Raw genomic sequence first — 18,506 nt, 5'->3', positions numbered from 1 at the left:
GGCTTGTGCCCCCCTAATGGCTGGGTTAAATGTGAGAATGTTCTAATGAGCAAAATCTCTGTCTTATCAGAATTTAATAATAGAAAGTTATGGGTCATCCAGTCTTTTAATTATTTAACACACTCAGTTATCCGAGCCAATTGAGTGTATCATCTGGTTTTGATGAGATATATAGCTGGGTATCATCAGCGTAATAGTAGAAGCTGATCCCATGCCTTCTAATAATATTTCAAAGGGAAGCATGTATATTGTGAAAAGCAGGGGCCCTAGAACTGAACCTTGTGGCACCCCCTAATTTACTTGCATTAGCCTGGATAGCTCTCCATTTAAATCTACGAAATGGTAACGATCAGACAGGTAGGATTTAAACCAGCTTAATGCCTGTCCCTGAATGCTGATGTAATTATGTAAGCGATCCAGGTGAAGATCATGATCTATAGAGTCGTATGCAGCACTAAGATCCAGCAAAACGAACAGAGAGATGTAGCCTTGGTCTGAAGCGACAAGCAGGTCATAAGTGATTGTAACTAGAGCAGTTTCTGTGCTATGATGGAGCCTGAAAGGACTCTTCCCTTCTTATACGTGTAAAGCAGTGTAGTTGTGGAGTACGATTGGATCGGGAGACGCTGTCAGAAGTTGGACCTCCACAACTGTTTTTTGAATACGTTGAATTTTTTCAGTGAAGAAGTCGTCACTACTAAACTGTGATGGAATACATTTTCCAAATTTCAGTGTCAAATGTATTTATACTGGCTGCTGTTTATTCCAATGAAAGACTGTAGTAGCAGGAAGGGTTTAGTGAATAATTATCACCTTGTTTTTAAATGTTGGTTCACTTTTTGGAGCATTAATGAAACCTGCAGTTTTTTATGTTGGCAATTGGAGTTTTTTTATTTTTTTTGTAGTTAGTTTGATGCAATTCATGGGACAAATGATTATAATTCCATTCATGTGTTAGATAGTTATTTAGGAGACGTTTTAATTTGTAAGTTGTCTAATTTTTTTATTAACATGGATATTAAAGAGAACTGGGACCCATCTTGCAAACTGCATGAAACCGGTTTTAATTCTTGTCTCTTTTTTGGATCAAATTCACTGTAGCTGTAAACAATAAGTCACCCTGCAGTGGAAGTATAAAAGGGAACCTAGCAACAGTTAATGATCACAGTGGAAGTCACCAGTGGCATACAAATCTTTGGTTCTTCTGTATATCATTTATATTAGAAATGCCCAAACCTTTTCCTATGAAGGGCCAAAAATCAAACTTGATTGAAGGCCAAAATTAAATGTTTTATTATATCAAACATTATATTGAAATTAAAGTCTATATGGACATGTACAGTCAGAAACAATCCAATGTATTATACAGTAGAGTTCAGTACCCAACACAGCTATTTAGTGACCTCATCTTTTTCAAAATGGCATTTTCCCTTTTTTCAGCTCTTCTCATAATTGGCACTAGTTAGGTGATCTCTAATTGATATGTAAATAAAGTGAAAAGCGGCTATTGAATAAAATGAGTGGTAGAAAAGATCTTTATTTAAAATTGACATGTACATGAAATTGAAGTAAGTATTTATTACACAAGGTTTAAGAGAATCTAAATGTCCTGCTAATGCAAAACAATTTAAAGGTAAATCACAGTCTTAATGTAGTCTCATCTTTATGTCAGTAAACAGTAGCAACATAACTTCTACAGCAAACAGGATTAATCGAGGTACTACAGAAACTGGGTCTTTCACTATTTCAATTCAGGAAATGTACAGAGTGAAGATTACACACGAGCACCGGGGTCTCAGCGTTCTTATAGGCAGCTGCGGCACGGAATCTCTGGATCAGAAATACAGCCTTCAACTCTGGAACTAGACACCAAAACAGACCTATAACATTTACAGTAGACACAACAAACATCAAAACAAAATCTCCCAATATTATACTCACTAAGGGACATCTCTGCAGTTGTAAGAAATATGTGGATTCAAACTGGTTTGTAGATTTTGAAATGAGGGATGTCGGCATGTGGTCCTGTTAAAAGAGAGCACAAGATCTCATTAGAATAATGTTGGAATTGTCTAGTAATAAACAGTAATGTGGTAGTAAAATAGGTTTTGTGTTATGAACACATCTGCACATTTACTAAGAGATTTACAGTCTACTTACACATCTGTGTCCTTGGTGACAAGCAGTACAGTCAAAACCTTTACTTTATTAGGATCCAAATTCTTCACTTCCACACTTCCAAATATACTTTATTCAAGAAAACAAAACAAATGATGTTATTATAAGATGTTCACTTTGAAAGCTTTAAGAGTAGGACTTTTTTAAAAGTCTCAATGTGTGATTTTGTCGCTTATGTGTCTAATGCTTATGTTAATATTAATGTTTTTATTGTTTGTTGATCTGTTGGTCTTGTTAATGTGAACGCCTCATGTCTAACACGAATTTCCTCTTTGGGGACAATAATTATGTAGATTGAAATGGAGAGCTATCCAGGTTAATGCAAGTAAATTATGGGGTGCCACAAGGTTCAATTCTAGGACCCCTGCTTTTCAAAATATACATGCTTCCCCTAGGAAATATTATTAGAAGGCATGGGATCAGCTTCCCCTGTTATCTCATCAAAACCAGGCGATACACTAAATTAGCCTGTATAACTAAGTGTGTTAAAGAATTAAAAGAATGGATGACTTTTTATTATTAAATTCTGATAAGACTAAGAATTTGCTCATCGGCCCAAAAACCAGTACACAGAAGCTCCAGCATTTCAACCTGCATTTAGACGGATGTTCTGTAGTTCTGTAGTTCAACAGTAAAAGACCTGGAAGTTATTTTAGACTCCAACTTGTCTTTTAAAAATCATATCAACCAAGTTACAAAAACAGCTTCTTCCACCTTAGAAATATTGCTAAACTGAGAAACATGTTGTCTATATCTGATGCAGAGAAGCTCGTCCATGCGTTCATGACCTCCAGACTGGACTACTGTAATGCATTACTAGGTGGATGTCCTGCATCATTAATAAACAAGCTTCAGTTAGTTCAGAATGCAGCAGTCAGAGTTCTTACAAGGTGGAGAAAATATCACCATATAACCCCAATCTTCTCATCCCTACACTGGCTTCCTGTTAAGATTCAAATCCACTACAAACGACTGCTTTTTACTTATAAAGCACTAAATGGTTTATCTCCATGTTTCTCTCCAGTCTGCTAACACGCTACAATCCGTCACGCTCCTTCAGATCTCAAAACTTTGGACTTCTAGTAGTTCCTAGAATAGCAAAGTCCACTAAAGGTGGTAGAACATTCTCACATTTAGCTCCTAAACTCTGGAATAGTCTTCCTGACAGTGTTCGGGGTTCAGACACTCTCTCCCAGTTTAAGTGCAGATTAAAGACGTATCTGACATATCAGTTTCACAATTCTGTGGCCTTTTAGAATTTATTCAATTAGTTATTTGCCTGAGATCAACTAGGTTTACAATTACGGTTTCACAAAATGAGAATTAATTCTCATGGAACACAAACCATTCGTAGAATATGTTGATATTTTTCTATATGTTACCTTGAGTTGCTGAAGGGGGTTTCCAAGGATCCATTTAACATCACAGACACATCCCCACAAGCAGTGGCAGCAAACTGGTGAAAATATAAAGACATTACTACTCAGGGTTTCACAATATGACTGTAAGACCTGTAATGTTTCTAATGTAAATATTATTATATAATGTGTTTTTTATGGAGGGAATATTTCCACTGATACTCCACTGATTTCTGCACCACCGCTAAAGTGGGTAATTAATAATCATTCGCAAAAACTAAAGCAACACTAGATATTGTTGTGTGTATATGAAGGAATCTTAAATATAACTATAGTACAAGGTTTTCTGAATGTTTCCAAATGCCAGATTTCTGGCCATGAATTATTCATATATCACCACTTCCAGTGCTATATAATGAATGCATATTTAAAGGTTTGCAAAAGTGTGATCATGGACAGCTGAACATTTAATCAAAGAGAAGAAGTGTAGTGTGGGTAAAGCATTTCAATGAGAACAAAGACAAAGCTCCATTGATTACAAGCTGTGCAAAGAAACAGTTGTTGCTCAGACAAAACCGATCACTATTCCACTGTGTTATCTGTCATTTCAATCTGGTGCAGCTACTAGAATCTCCACAGGCCAAAAAATGTCATTCTTTCCCTGTTTGTTGCACAAGAAAGTCAATTATTACTGTGCTGTTCATATGCACAGTGTTATAGAACTGTTATATGTATGTCGAGGTGGAAGTGAGATATACTTACATTAATAGAAGCCTTCAGCCAGAAAGATCGAACTGGGTTGTTTTGACAATCTGACCAACCTGGACAACCGGTTGTGAAGGTTTCTGGTGATGGAGCACATGTAATATTTAAGATATCGTATTTTAATTAAATTTATCCAACTATAATAACAACATCCTTCCATTCATTCACCTGATTAGCACTTCTATGAGACCATACATTTAAGAATTATTTGATGTGCTGTACCTTTGCTTTTGTTTTTGCTGCACCAGGTCAGGTCATCAAACATAAATCCAAGCAATGTATCCTCTACAGTGGCTAGGCAATTTTTTTTGGCAGTAAATGCATGTGCCATCTGTTTGGTTTTGCTCCAGAAGAGCATCTGCACAGAAACCAGTAGATATATTTGCAAATAGAGTTTACCACTAGAAAACATTAGGACTTATTTATAAGTATCATTATATAATATCACTGTATTCTTGACCTAGCTTGTTCAGAAAAATATCTAGCTTGTTTAGCTGCCACTTATTAAGATAGTCAAAGAGGTGGATAGAAATATTTAATGAATTACGGTAATTTCTGGACTATAAAAAATATTTTTATTTTTAACATAAAAAGCCGCACCTGTCTATAAGCCGTCTACACTAATGTACTTTACACAGGCTTTAACGAAAGACACGTTACACACGGTGTAATGGGTGAAATATGTTGCGCTTAATTTAAGAGCATAGCGGTATTTTGGGCAGTAAAACCGGCACAGCATTTTTCCGGTATTACTGCCTGTGTGTAAGACCGAGGAATATGTCCTTATTATTTTCTGATGCTCATTTCTAAGTTTCTTTGACTAACCCGTAACGCTGTCGCCAAGAAAAATAAAAAAGCACGAGTTTTGGAAACCTGTCTGTGCTTATATGATTTGTGTTGTAACTGGAGTTAGCGAGCTCTCCCTTCACCCAGACTCAACGTGTTACAACGGCTTGTATCTAAACAGTAGCCCACCAAGAAAGTCATTGTTCACTGTCTTCCTCCTTCCTTTCACAACTATTTCTCTCGGGAGTTTATCTTTTGGCATCGGCGTGCGTTTAAAAAAAGTTTTTTCTCCCGAAGCCGTGCAGCTCAGAACACAGGTGAGGTGCGTTTTTTCGTTTCCGTTCGGAAATTTCACTGGTCTTATGTTATGGGTTCAATTTTTTGGCTTGAAGTTTGTGAAACCGGGAAAAACCCAGGAAAAATCCATAAATTAGCCGCTTCGTTGTTCAAAACGTTGGAAAAAAGTAGCGGCGTATAGTCCGAAAAATACGGTACAACTACTAATGCAACAATAAAAATTACTCGTTTTCCCCAGATTCCTAAATCCCTGATTTCACTTGGATAATGCAGATCTGCTAAAAACTGCTGCTGAAATCTTAAAGACTGTCCTATACTCATCCCAAGCTTCTGCTTTACTACCATCCTATCATTATGTGCACAGCAGCTACTGAGCATCCTTTCAACAGTTTCAGTTACTGCCTTTAGTCTTCACCACAGTAGTATTGTAATCAATTATCCCACTATCTGTTAACACCTAGAAGAGGAATTCAAATTGCAGCACCACAAAGTGCTTAGCTGCATAAACGAGATACTGTAAGTCACTCTGGAGGAGGTTTCGGTCAAATGCCAAAGATAATAAAAAAATGCATTCTTACACTATTACAGACAGCATCCTGTTTGACTGAACCTATTAGAGGATCATACGCTTTAGGAGAAACATCACATGGATCTTTTCCACTGTAGGCCTGCTCAAAAGCAGCCCAGATGATCTTGCAGTCATTGTTCCTAGAAAACAAAAAAGAAAAAATGGCAATTTGCACAAAGAGAAATATATTATTGTATTTACAGTGGTGGACAAAATACAGAAACGCATGTAGTTGTGTTACAGTAGAGACACTCGGTGAAATGTGACTCCAGCAAAAGTAAAAGTGCTCCTTTAAACTTTCACTTAAGTAAAAGTACAAATGTTTTTGCCTTTAAATGTATTTAAGTTTTCAAAGTACTATACCATATTATAATGCATAATATTCTAATATAATATTTTCTATATTTGTTGTCACAAGACTCTTTACTTAATAAACTCAGTTTATAAAAGACTCGAATGTGACCCTCAGCACACTGATCTATTAATAGAATGATATTAATGACTCAAACACTGATCAATGGATTGATTGATTGATTGATTATAATGATCATGAGCCCAAAACCTTCTTTTCAACTACTTCAGAAAAAATCATGTAAATGAGGTCACGTGTGTGGTGGTGAGTTCGAGTCTGGAGTTTCTTCATCATTTATTCCTCTCTAAATGTTCTGCTGGATGTTGAGCTGATGCTGAACTGCATGTACACATTTCATTTCACGTCACATACCTTAATATGTAAATTTGTTTATTTATTTATATTTTCTTAATTGTAATTTTACTTTAATCTTTTACTGTGACCAACTGCAACCAAACAATTTCCCAATGGGATCAATAAAGTATTCTGATTCTGATATTCATGTCTGGATTAAGATAAACAAAACAAAACAAAAAATTCAACAATTGTTTCTTTCAATACAATTTAGATTTCCAAATAATATTCACTTTATTAAAAAAGAACCCAAATATCAAACATCTGTAAAGCAAACTGATAAAAAGCGGCCGAGCAGGAACTTCAGAACTGCAGTCATTCTCACAGCAGCTGTTACATCACTGGAATCCCAGTCGCTAAAACCTTGGCTGCACAATGGCAAATCCTGTAGCAAAGCTTATAGTCAATCAAAACCATGAACCTCAAACGTTCACCCTTAAGGTCAGCCCACGACTATCCAGTTGTCAGCACATGCAGTGTGAGCTTATCACTGAGGCATGCAACACTCTGCCAAAACAAGGGGCAAAGATCTCATCTGTTTTATGGTGAGAAATGTGGATCAAGTGTACATACTGAATACACTGATATAAACTCCCAATGTATCAGAGACGCATGCGAGGGCTCTAGAACAGAAGTCGCTAAAACACAAATTTGGCTAAAAACATAGCATGCTTTGAGAGAAGTGTTTAACTCTTTTATTGGTTTGGAACCAAATCGAATTCTGAAAGTGAGTGCTCTGTGACAACCTTGGTGTTGCTGAATCATCAGAACATTTGGACTGGAGATTATATTAACGCTACAGCACAGAGGTGGATGTGGTAAACACAAGACTGCTGCCTGACTCTGTTTCCAGTTTCTGATCTAAAATGTGTTCCTCGTTGACTGTAGAAATAAATGTTAGAAATGTTTCTTTATCTTCTAAGGCAGGACTCTTTAAAGTTTTTCTGGTCAAAGACAGAAATAAATAGAGACATGGGGCAGAGGCATGGGGCAAATAGATTTGCAGTTTCATGCAGTTTCCGTTTACTCTCAGGTGGTTAATTATACATTTACATGAACTTCAGCTTTAATTTTATTAAATTTAGAACTTGAATGTAATATTTATAATATATTTTTTTATATTTTTAATATTATATTCAATTTGTTGTGATTCAACATTAACATAATTCGTGGACCCCCTGTGGTACCAAAGCGGACCCCAGGGGTCACAGACCCCCGGCTAAGACCCATGCTGTAAAAAATTACTTAGTGATTTGTTTGATATTAATTTTAGTTTTAAAATGTACAGAACTATGACACAGAGAGAACAACCAAAAGTGCAATTGCAAGTAAAAAGAAAAGGTGATATTTATTTATGTATTGATTCATTCCTTCATTTATTAATCATTTAAATAAGTTGAGGAAAGAAAACAGTGTAGCAGGCCCTCGCTGTCCATCTTATTACTACATTGTCTAAGCAGTCAGTAATGTAGCAGCAGCATAATGCATAAAGAATGTTTTAAATCTCATGAGATTTTTTCGACAGAAGAGTCTCAGGATTTACAAAATGGGGTAGAAAACTGAACATACTGAATGACTGAGAGATCTTTGGGTAGAAATAGCTCAGAGAAATAAAACTAAATAATGAATTGGTTTCAAGCTGCCAGGAATTTGACAGTAACTTATATAAACCTGTTCTGGATCCATCGGACATCAACAACTACAGACGGGTCGGTATCACTTCTCTCAGTTCTTTCTAAAACTCTGGAACACACTGTTTTTAACCAACTGTCTGTCAGCAGCATTCAACACGGTCAACCATAAGACAACCATGTAACATGAAGGAGGTCGACATCTAACCCACGCAGACCCTCCACTGGTGCCCCAAAAGGCTCAGTACTTGGTCCTCTCCTTTTTCCTGCTATACCCACCCTCTTGGTGAAGTCATATTCTCACATGGGTTTTATTACCACTGCTGTGCATTTAGCAGACGCCCTTGTCCAGAGCATAGCTCAGCAGATCTTCTGGTCAGGATATCAGAATAGCTCTACATAACTCTCTTATAACTTCCCATCAGCCACCACTAGCAGCCTCGGGGTAACCATGGACAATTAACTGTCATTTTCCTCACATGTTGCTAATGTGGCTCATTCTTGTTGGTTCCTTCTCGACAACATCAGAAGAATTTGACTATTTCTGTCCACACAGGCTGTTCAGGTGCTTGTTCAGTCTCTTGTCATTTCGAGACTAGACTACTGCAGCTCTCTGCTGGCAGGTCTTCTTCTGAACGCTGTAAGACTTGTGTTCAACCTGCCCAAGTTCTCCCACACCACCCCACTGCTGCTCAAAAAAACTGCTCAGAGACTCAAAGCACTTTATTCTGAGCCTTGTAGCATCTCAGCATGCAAAAACACAATAAACCTTGAGTTGGACCTCCTCTTACAATATGGTTTTTTTTTTTATTATTTTCGTGTAAACTCTAAAGACTGTGGTGACTCAAGTGTATTTCCACTTCTTCCTCAATCACCAGAGCAACTCTATTGTAGAACAGTGGGTGGGGTTCCTTCAACTACTAGTACACCAATCACTACACCTTCAATCAGATCCACTTCATGGTTATAAATTGTAGATACAGAAGCTGTTATTTTAGAAAATAAATATATAGTCCCTACTGCAGACCCGTGCAAATGAATCTAAATGATCTGCTGGTGCACTCAGTATGGGTTTGAGACCCATGGAGGATCAGACATGTAATCACATGACCTACGGGGTTTTGCTGTTCTGTTTAGGCAAAGACTAGTTTTGGATCGGGGCAGGCAATACCTATGGTACTGTTTTCCTTCTTTCTCTCATTTTTCTTTTTGTGTGAGTTGAATGTTTTCTAAATTCTTTATTGGAGCTGCAGAAGAACGGCTCTTTAGGAGTAAAATTTAACACCATTTCCTTAAACCTATTGCAGTCATAACAACATTTAAAGACTTTAAAGGGTTTGGCCATCAAAAAGAAAATGGTCATTTCCTCACCAACATGCAGGTAATTTGTAACTTTTGAACTGGATAAAGGACAAACAGTCTATGCGTTAATAAGCTAAAAAGGAAAGGCAGTAAAATTAGTGGATGAGTCACAGTGACTATTGTGAAATATTTTGAAAATAATTTTGTATGATGAATCAACCAAATGATCCCGACCAAAATCAGTGTTGATGATACTAGACATACTATAGCATAATACAAGGGAAACAAGGTATTTTGGAACTAGGAGTTGTTGACCCTGGAGTGTCGGGAATTGTTTGGAACCAGCACGAGCTCATTTCAAACGTCTTGCCATTAGTCCCAGTGGTGCAGTGGAGTGATAACATAAAACCTTTGATAAGAATGGTGATAATGTGAGTGCTGCGAAAAGAGAATTTTGTCATCATTACCAGAACGTCATGAATGTGTCCCGTCTGCTCATGCAATTACAAAATGGGTGAAGATACATACTGCAGATAAAACTATTATAAACAACCCAATGCTTAAAGGATTTCATTTCCAGTTTAACAACTTTGTCGAAAGTTTCAGAACTTTTTTCAAAAACACATCTAAAAAAACGGGTTTAACTTTCTCCATTCCTTTGAAATAAGTGTTTCTGTTGTATTCAGTTATTAATGATTGCTCTAAAAGACTGTTCCTTGGAAGAAAAAGTTTTTTTCAACTGTCTAATTAATAGCGCTTAACTAGTAAACATTCAACTATGCTCTGAGTGAACTCTTGCACACTTGAATAACTCCTGCAAAAGCCTGTGTGAGGCCTTTCAGTCATGCACAGGTGCAAATCAAATGTGAACAGCTACTAAATGTTAAATCTGGTCTTGTAGGTCTTAAACATTCTACCTGAATAAATGTGTTTCCAAATCTACACTTTCAGAGTCACCAGAAATAAAAGTTTGATATTGAGTAAGATCAAGAATTCTTTAAGTGTTATTTCTGCTTTTATGAGAAAGTGATGTGTACACTGGTCTGGAAACCAGTTCTGGAAGGGATTTCTTTTTAATCTATTGGTATTTTGACATTTAAATCCGTTCAATATACAGTAGGTCATGGACAATGGAGAATGTAGAACATTTAAACACTGGCTGTATAGTTATTCAGTAAAATAAAAGATGTCACTAAACTGAAGAACCAAATGAACAATAGTCCTGTTACTACTTCACTACATTAAACTATATTATACTATATTATATCACATTAATATGACGCTTTGCTCTCCCTCTAAAACATCATGTTCATCATATTATTTGTAATTCACTGTAATTGTATGTATGAATAATTTCACAAGACTTACATGTCTTCATGTTCATATCACACACTTCTGTGTCTAGTATTTACACTACAGTAACTTTGTACATTTGTAATTTATGTCTATTTTTCTTTCACTTAGTCTTTATTGTGTCCTGGAGACTCACAGAATGATCATTTATTGGCTGGTGTAACAGACTGTTTCCTGTAGATATGAAAATGAACTCTTAAATCTTGAAATTTATGAATGCATGAATGTGTAAATGACGAGCTATCATACTGTCTGTGTTTACGTGTTTAAGTGTGTATACAGACGTGTGAATTGAAAAAAAACATGTATTACATTTTATATTTTTAATTGCAAGAGAATGCGTATATATGCCTCCTGTGTCAAAGTCGACATTTTTCACCAGATTTAACATCTAATAAGCCACAGATGACTTTCTGTTATATAACATTTACATTTTTTGGCATTTAGCAGATGCACTTATTCAGAGCAGCTTCCAACCTTCAGATCAACAACTCACCCTGTTTCACAAGTGTTTCACAATAATGTTGACACACTAAGTTTGGTCACATTCAGATTCTAACTCAGTCTAAAGAAAATAAAAGCAATCAGCCAAAACAATAAAACCAACCTGTCATAGACTGAAGAAAAGCTTCTATCTGGTTACTCTACCAAAAGCCCACACCAGTGAAGGATGAACGTCTGCAAGTTTCTCCCATCTCCATACATTAACTTTCTGGAGCTCAACCAGACTGAGCATCAGGTTTTTGGTCACCTCACACCAAAGCCCTTCTCCCCTAATTGATCAGTTTGTCCAGGTGAACACTCCTGGTTTTCCCAACCTTCTTCTAATGGGACAATTATGGGGGCCATTGTGCTCTTGAGAACCTTCAATTTTTGCTCTTATCTGCATTCTAAAATATGAAATAGATCTTATGTAGTCAGGTGTGTGCTGTTTCCGATCATGCTCAATCAGTTGAATTTGCAAGCAAACAACATCTGGAAGATGATCCAAAGAAATGAGATGCACCTAAGATCAATTTCAGCAAATAGTGTGAATGCTTCTGTCAGTGTGATGTTTTAGTTGTTATTAATATGAATATGTTTATAGTGATCACAAATCTGATTTATAAACGATAAATAATTATACTGAACACATAAAGCTGAAACAACTAACTGTGACTAAGAGTGAAGGGATGTGAACACTTTCTGAATGCACTGTGGGCAATAATGACACACAGAACACTCTACATTCACTGGATACCAGAGCTCTAGTGATGAGATTTCACACTGTCTCTAAAGTTCCTCTTAGCATTCCTCAAAGCTTTCTGGTAGACAAAACCTGTAAGCCAGTGGCTCACCGTAGCTGAATGAAAAGTGCATTCTGTCAGTTTGAGTTGAACAAATTTTTACAAGTTGGAACACATTTGAAAATGCTTTTGCTCTTATCAGTGAACTTATTAATGTAGCTGACAAAAGAACCTATGCAGAGGTTGATGTCAGTCTTTGTAGCCTTTTGGAGCAACTCCCAGTTTCACAACAGCCCTTTAGCATGTTAATGGACTCCTTTTTCCACCGGCGGAGCATTTAGACAAAACAAAGCTTCATGGTTTAGACTTTTTAACAGTACTTTTGTGTGAAGTGGCAACAGTCCATCAGAACCTTCTCTATTTTTTATTTAATTTGCATGATAAACTCAACAAATTTGCACAACAGAGGCAATGGTGCAGACAATGTTCTCCACATGCACCTGTTATTTTTATTTATTTGGGTAGTCAATTACATTCATTTTCAGGAAAATCCAACCTGAGTAAAGGACATAATGGGAGCATCTGCCTGCCTGAAGATCTCCATCATTGGGTCAAGCTTGGAAGAATTCATTCACGAAAGGGTATCAAAACTGTTTTTCTCAAACCTCTGGAACATGTCCAACACCATGTCTTTCTTATCAAGTCTCTTTTTTATTTTCCAAAAAATAACCCAGTGTAACACAGCTAACCAGTTTATAAAATATTCCAATCAACCCTTCTGGTGTAAACATCTGTACCAGGTCCATTATTTACTGTTAAACCTGAAAAATCGAAGATCCGTTCTGACCTTTGATAATGAAATAAGACTTGCATAATAACTCTTAATGAGTTCTTGGAATCTAATGTAAACATAATAATGAGTCAGCATGAGGAGCATGTCTGCGACCAAACCAAACACATCATCTATTTTTTTATTCCTGGTAAACTTGATGTAAACCTTTTACATTTCTACTTAATAAAAGTAAAAAAAACCCTCGCATTTCTGTCCACCTCGATTTTATTACTGAAAAAACAATAAACAAACTTTTACTGATACTAAACGAGATTTTCTGATATTTGATTATAGAAGAGAACAGAAAATTAAATAAATAAACAGGAGCTTTTTAAGTACAAAAACTTGAATATCTTCAAATAAAACATCTGGAAAAAACCCTTAATGTTGTAACTGCGGTACAAGCAGAATAACAAGAGAAAACAAAGCCCACCCGGGGGGCATATTACCAATTTATATATATATTTCTAATAATTCGGAATGAATTAATTCTTACTTTAAACGCTGCAATAAAAAAAAATATCTACTTGTATTGTGTGTCCAAAGTCCACACTTGAAACCCACAGCTCTTCAGCTTACCTGGTCACGTGACTGTTTTTCTGCAGGTATTCTTCACACCTTTCCATCACGACTTTCCTGAAACTGTGCGAGTTGTTTTGTGCAGTTACTCCGCAAATAATCGCGATGACCACAACCACAATTAGGAGCACAGCGAATCCTATTAGGAACAATTTCCTTCGGTTTCTGCCCGAATGCCGTTTAACCTTTTCACTTTCCATTTTCACTTAAACATTATCTGAACTCCAGGAGCTGCAGAGATCCACTAAAGCTCAAGAGAGAAGTGAGAAGTTCTGCACCCTGGACTTTTCCTGGGGCTTCGCCAGTTTGTCGCAATGTCCTACAGCAGAAGGATTAGATTTCCTCCTGAGCTCCGCCTCTTGGTGTTTTGAAAACTCTGAGAACTCAAACACTTCACGACAGATGTGATAAAACCCCCCAACCCCCCAAAGCGCAGAGCTAACAACAAAACATCTGCCCAGCCGGGCTGAATAGCACATCTGCTGTTCTCATTATGGGGAAAAGACTAATTTCTGACTCTTTTTCGTTCTCTTTTTACTGCACAATGCAAAACTCAAGGGCAAAATGTGTAAAGCAGGTCTCTCTCGGTGTTATTAATTTCTCCCACACAAACCCCCTGCAATTCCTGCAATTCCTCAACCCACAGTGTAAATATCTCTGGATAGATCATAGAGGAGAAACCAGAGCATGTCCATGAAAACACATTTAAATAACATTTATAATAGGATGAAATACTACAGTACAAAATATATCTATATTGATGAAATGTTTTAGGAAAATGCAATAATAATAATAATAATAATAATAATTTTATTTAGCACCTTATTCAGATGCATGACAATAAACACAATTCTGAATCTCATCTTTAGGACCACCTGAACGCATTCACACTAATCACAGTGTTTTGTTATGGACTGGAATACAATACCAGTGCTGTCACCTGTTAGACATCACTGTCTTCTAAAGTACCTCATCACATCACCTGAAATTCAGTCATCAATGTAGATCAAATTATTACACAATAAATAATATTTATGGCTTCTTTTAAATAGTAACCTGTCATTTCTTTCCCCTTTAATAATATATAAAGCCGGTGAAATATTTCTACAAGGAGACCTCACAGGAATGTGTTTGGAGAAGCCTCTGGGTGCTGAGCTTGGGTTAGCAGTCTGGGTAAGCTGTCTCTCTAAACAAAAGACTTTTGTGTTAAAAAGACAGTTAATGATCAACGTTTGAAAAGACAACACCTGGGTATGTACATGAAGCTTTAATAAAACGTAAATGTGTGCAGGCTGATCAGTAATCTGATGTAAGGAATCTGTACATTACTCAATGATTTTATTAAACACAAGATAATTGTATACATTACATTTATTTTTATCACTGGACTTTTTGACTGTTAGATTAAAATGCAGTGTATCAAAAACACAAAACAGTCCAAGTATTGGGTATAAAGGAAAATCTTATGTTTGCTAAGTAAACAGTCACAGAAATCGGTCCCTGGAACTCTAAAGTATTGTTGCTATCATGCACGTGCCAGTCCCGGGATATTACCTGTAATTTTTTGCTAATGGGACGACGTTACCATTCAATACTAAATAAAAGCAAATGCTCTGACTGCTTGTGTAAACTGACACTGAGGCAAAGTGTTTACAGAACTTGTTGTTAATGGGCACAGGCTCACCTTCATCTATATCATGACTCATCATACACACACTAGTCTTGAGTGTTGAGTACATAATAAAAAGCCCATCAGTGTGGTCACACCTGTAATCAGGTAGATAAGAGAAACATTACTCCAAATGAGTCAGGACAGCAGATTTTGTTGATCACAAGAGATATTCATTTACTTTAGATAATTATTGTCACTTTCTGTAGTTTTTTGCAGTAACATATGAACCAGAGACTTTTGCACCACCGAGAGCATCAGGGCAGCAAAGCCTAACCTTGCCATTGGTGTCTATTTGTTTTGCAAGTGTCCCTTTAACCTCTTGGAGGATGGATACTGAACCCCCCCCCCCCCCCCCTCCTTTGGAGAATATCTTTTTTTTTTTTTTGGCTTTCCAGGACACCCCGTATGGGATATTAGAGGAGTTGCTCTGTCAGGATTATGGACTAGAGACTAAATTTCCCAGCGGCCACTGAACCCTTTACGCACAGGAGTCACGCAGCATGTATGTTTACAGCTCACACGTTATCACACTACGAATCCAGACATCGATTTTTTTGTATGCATTTTAATAGCTTTTTATCAGTGCATGTGAAAAAATGAAAATGACATCAAAGTTAGTAGTAACTATAAGCAAAATGATCAAAAAGAATTGAGAAACACTGATGATGTGTAAAATGCTTGGTTTAAGTGCAGTAGAGCCTGTTAACACGTAGAATGTCGTTGGCGCTCATCTCAGGGGCGCCTCCAACAGAAACATTATTGTCTGGTATCGGGACGATGGTCGGTTTGTTGTCGCTGGAAAAAGCACACCTGGACCAACAAAGTATATATATATGCATTTATAATTGTGCACTTAAATATATAATAATAAAAATAAATAAATTACCTTGAATAATGCATGACAGAATTGTAGTCATATGGAGTGTTTAAATTGTTGGTGTCTTCTATATCAAAATTTCTCACTTTTTCTGTAAATATATGAATCACACAATTACACTTTTGACTGCATTATCTTCTTCTTTTGTGTGAGCAAGTTCATCAGAAAAGTTAGAAATAATAACATTATAAAAATGCCATGTAATTCTATCACACCATAAAGAATTGCGATTACCAGCAGTCGTGTTCAACCCTTTTAACAAGACTCAATATTTTTTATATATAATATGCCTTAAAAATAAATACAAGGATAATAAAATCTACATGAGAGTTTCAGATATAAAAAAAAGTGCTTTTTAAAGAAATGAATTTCCTGCTCTGCTCACCAGGCTTGACATTTTGGAAAAGGATTTTGACGTGTTTGTCACGATCACTACGGCTCTGCTCATGCTTAAAGCCAAGAGCATGGAGAAGCTCATGTTGGACGGTGTGATAATGAATACAGGATTTTTTTTTTAGGGACAAAATCTGCTTTTCAGGCCTCCGACCCACGGAAGAGAAGCACCTGCACAGCAAAGAAAAAAATGCTCATAACAGCTTTTATTACACGAGAACAGGACGGAATGGAATAGAATTAGAATCAAGAATAGAATTGTAGGCATACCCACTTCCTGAGATTATATCAATGTATTGCTCCTCATTGGTACGAGGTATGAATCGGATACAGGTGGACTTTTGGAAAGAGTCCAGTCCACGCTGGATAACACTTCTTTCAGAGGAAGCTGTCAGGAATAGAGAAACGTGTCAAAAGAAAGCCAATGGATTTCCGACACATCTTCCTTTAAATCCAGGTAAACCTGATACTCACAATACTTATTGGAAATGACGTAAGGCACATAAACATTCCCATCTCGGCTCCTGGGCCACTTGCAGCCACGAGAAGTACATGGATCTGCATTCTGGAGTCCAGTGTACACCATTATGTCACCATGCATGATGGTGAAATCACCATTTAACTTTCCTGTTCAGTAAAACACAACTTAGTGTATGCATTTTTATTCATTTATTAGTTTGTTTATCTTTAATATAACCAAAAACCAGAGCATTAGATCTATTAAACATACAACTTCTAACTTGTAAGTGAACGCCAACGTAAACACCAAAAAAACGCAAAAATAATACACATTTGTGGTAATTTCCTCCAATAAAATGCTAATGTTGAATTCATAAGTGAAACTTTTTGCATTGCTAAAACGGTACTGGGTTGTGGAGGTATGATGAGAGTTGATTTAAAAAAATAAAACAGTTCTTATTTATATTCATTCAAACCCAACAAATGATATATGGTTATAAAATAATATTAACAATATTTAACTTCACAATCAGGAACCTTCATTTTTAGTAGGGCACATAAGGGCTTTTATTTACATTTATTATGCATATCCACAAATATATATGCTGAGTTACAATAAATATGAATACATTCTAATGAGGTTTTGTGTTGAATCAGTTTCATGTGTTTCTCTTTCTTACCAACATTCTCGTTGGCTCTTTCGATTATGGCAGAAACAGAGTCGTACTGACAGGCATTGCTGTTAACTCAAATGGAATTAACATAATTATTATTAAAAGGTAAAATCAGCAAAGATTAAACATTTTCGAAACAAAACAGATAAAATCATTAAAATTGTGAATCTTACCAATCTCCTCAGAGGTCACATTACCCAGTGCCTATTTGTGAGATGACATTTTTATTAAGAAAATATTTATATACTTCATATTGGCATTTTTAGATTGTATTTTTTTTATTACTCATAATATCTTTAATGTGGTTAATATTTCTGTAACTCACTCTAATGGAATGACTCTGAACACTGACGCTGAGCAGGAGCAGGACGATGCCTTGTATCAGGTACATGATGAAAGTCTCAGTGTATCAGCAGTGAGAGTGGAGAATGTGCTGCAGAAGAACAGCTTAAATACTCTCAAGTGTTTCTCACTTCCTTTTCACACAAAGCAGCTTCTCTTTCTAGAAAATCTTTCGCAAAGTCCAAAACATGTTTTTCTTGGTATTTAGAAAACCTTGAGAGGAACCAGACTCAAGAGGGAACCTCATCCTCATCTGTCCATTTATTACAGATAAACGATGTTGAGGTGCAGTGATGAAGATCAGATGTAAACTGTAGTCCTGAATCAGTGTAGCAGACTGTTGATATTAACTACAGTCCAAATCCTCAAAATGTTTATTTAAACAACTGAACTGAACTCTCTCTCACACACACACACACACACACACACACACACACACACACACACACACACACACACTTACACACAACTGTGTGACTGATCTGCACAAACCGGACTCAACACACAT

General features: G+C 36.5%; 2 protein-coding genes across 2 annotated transcripts; both read right to left on the bottom strand.

The window, feature by feature from the left end:
* Window positions 1–1,512: 1,512 nt before the first annotated feature.
* On the bottom strand, window positions 1,513–14,000 carry LOC310730924 (ADP-ribosyl cyclase/cyclic ADP-ribose hydrolase 1-like). The gene is made up of 8 exons (XM_083550161.1): window positions 13,582–14,000; window positions 5,963–6,092; window positions 4,524–4,659; window positions 4,299–4,381; window positions 3,561–3,634; window positions 2,161–2,247; window positions 1,942–2,025; window positions 1,513–1,862 (listed from the first exon to the last, which is right to left on the bottom strand). The coding sequence occupies exons 1-8, from the start codon at window positions 13,779–13,781 to the stop codon at window positions 1,805–1,807; spliced, it is 852 nt and encodes a 283-aa protein (XP_083406287.1). The 5' UTR covers window positions 13,782–14,000; the 3' UTR covers window positions 1,513–1,804.
* A 1,788-nt stretch (window positions 14,001–15,788) lies between these two features.
* LOC310730918 (low choriolytic enzyme-like) lies at window positions 15,789–18,131 on the bottom strand. Its single transcript, XM_083550156.1, has 8 exons — window positions 17,982–18,131; window positions 17,830–17,860; window positions 17,663–17,728; window positions 16,998–17,150; window positions 16,794–16,911; window positions 16,516–16,694; window positions 16,140–16,221; window positions 15,789–16,063 (listed from the first exon to the last, which is right to left on the bottom strand). The coding sequence occupies exons 1-8, from the start codon at window positions 18,045–18,047 to the stop codon at window positions 15,937–15,939; spliced, it is 822 nt and encodes a 273-aa protein (XP_083406282.1). The 5' UTR covers window positions 18,048–18,131; the 3' UTR covers window positions 15,789–15,936.
* Window positions 18,132–18,506: the final 375 nt, after the last annotated feature.

The sequence above is a fragment of the Silurus aristotelis genome (genome assembly GCF_946808225.1).
Source record: "Silurus aristotelis genome assembly, chromosome: 9".
In the NCBI taxonomy this organism is placed as follows: Eukaryota; Metazoa; Chordata; class Actinopteri; order Siluriformes; family Siluridae; genus Silurus; species Silurus aristotelis.
Note: the sequence above shows the minus strand (reverse complement) of the source record. Positions and strands in the feature narration are given on the sequence as shown.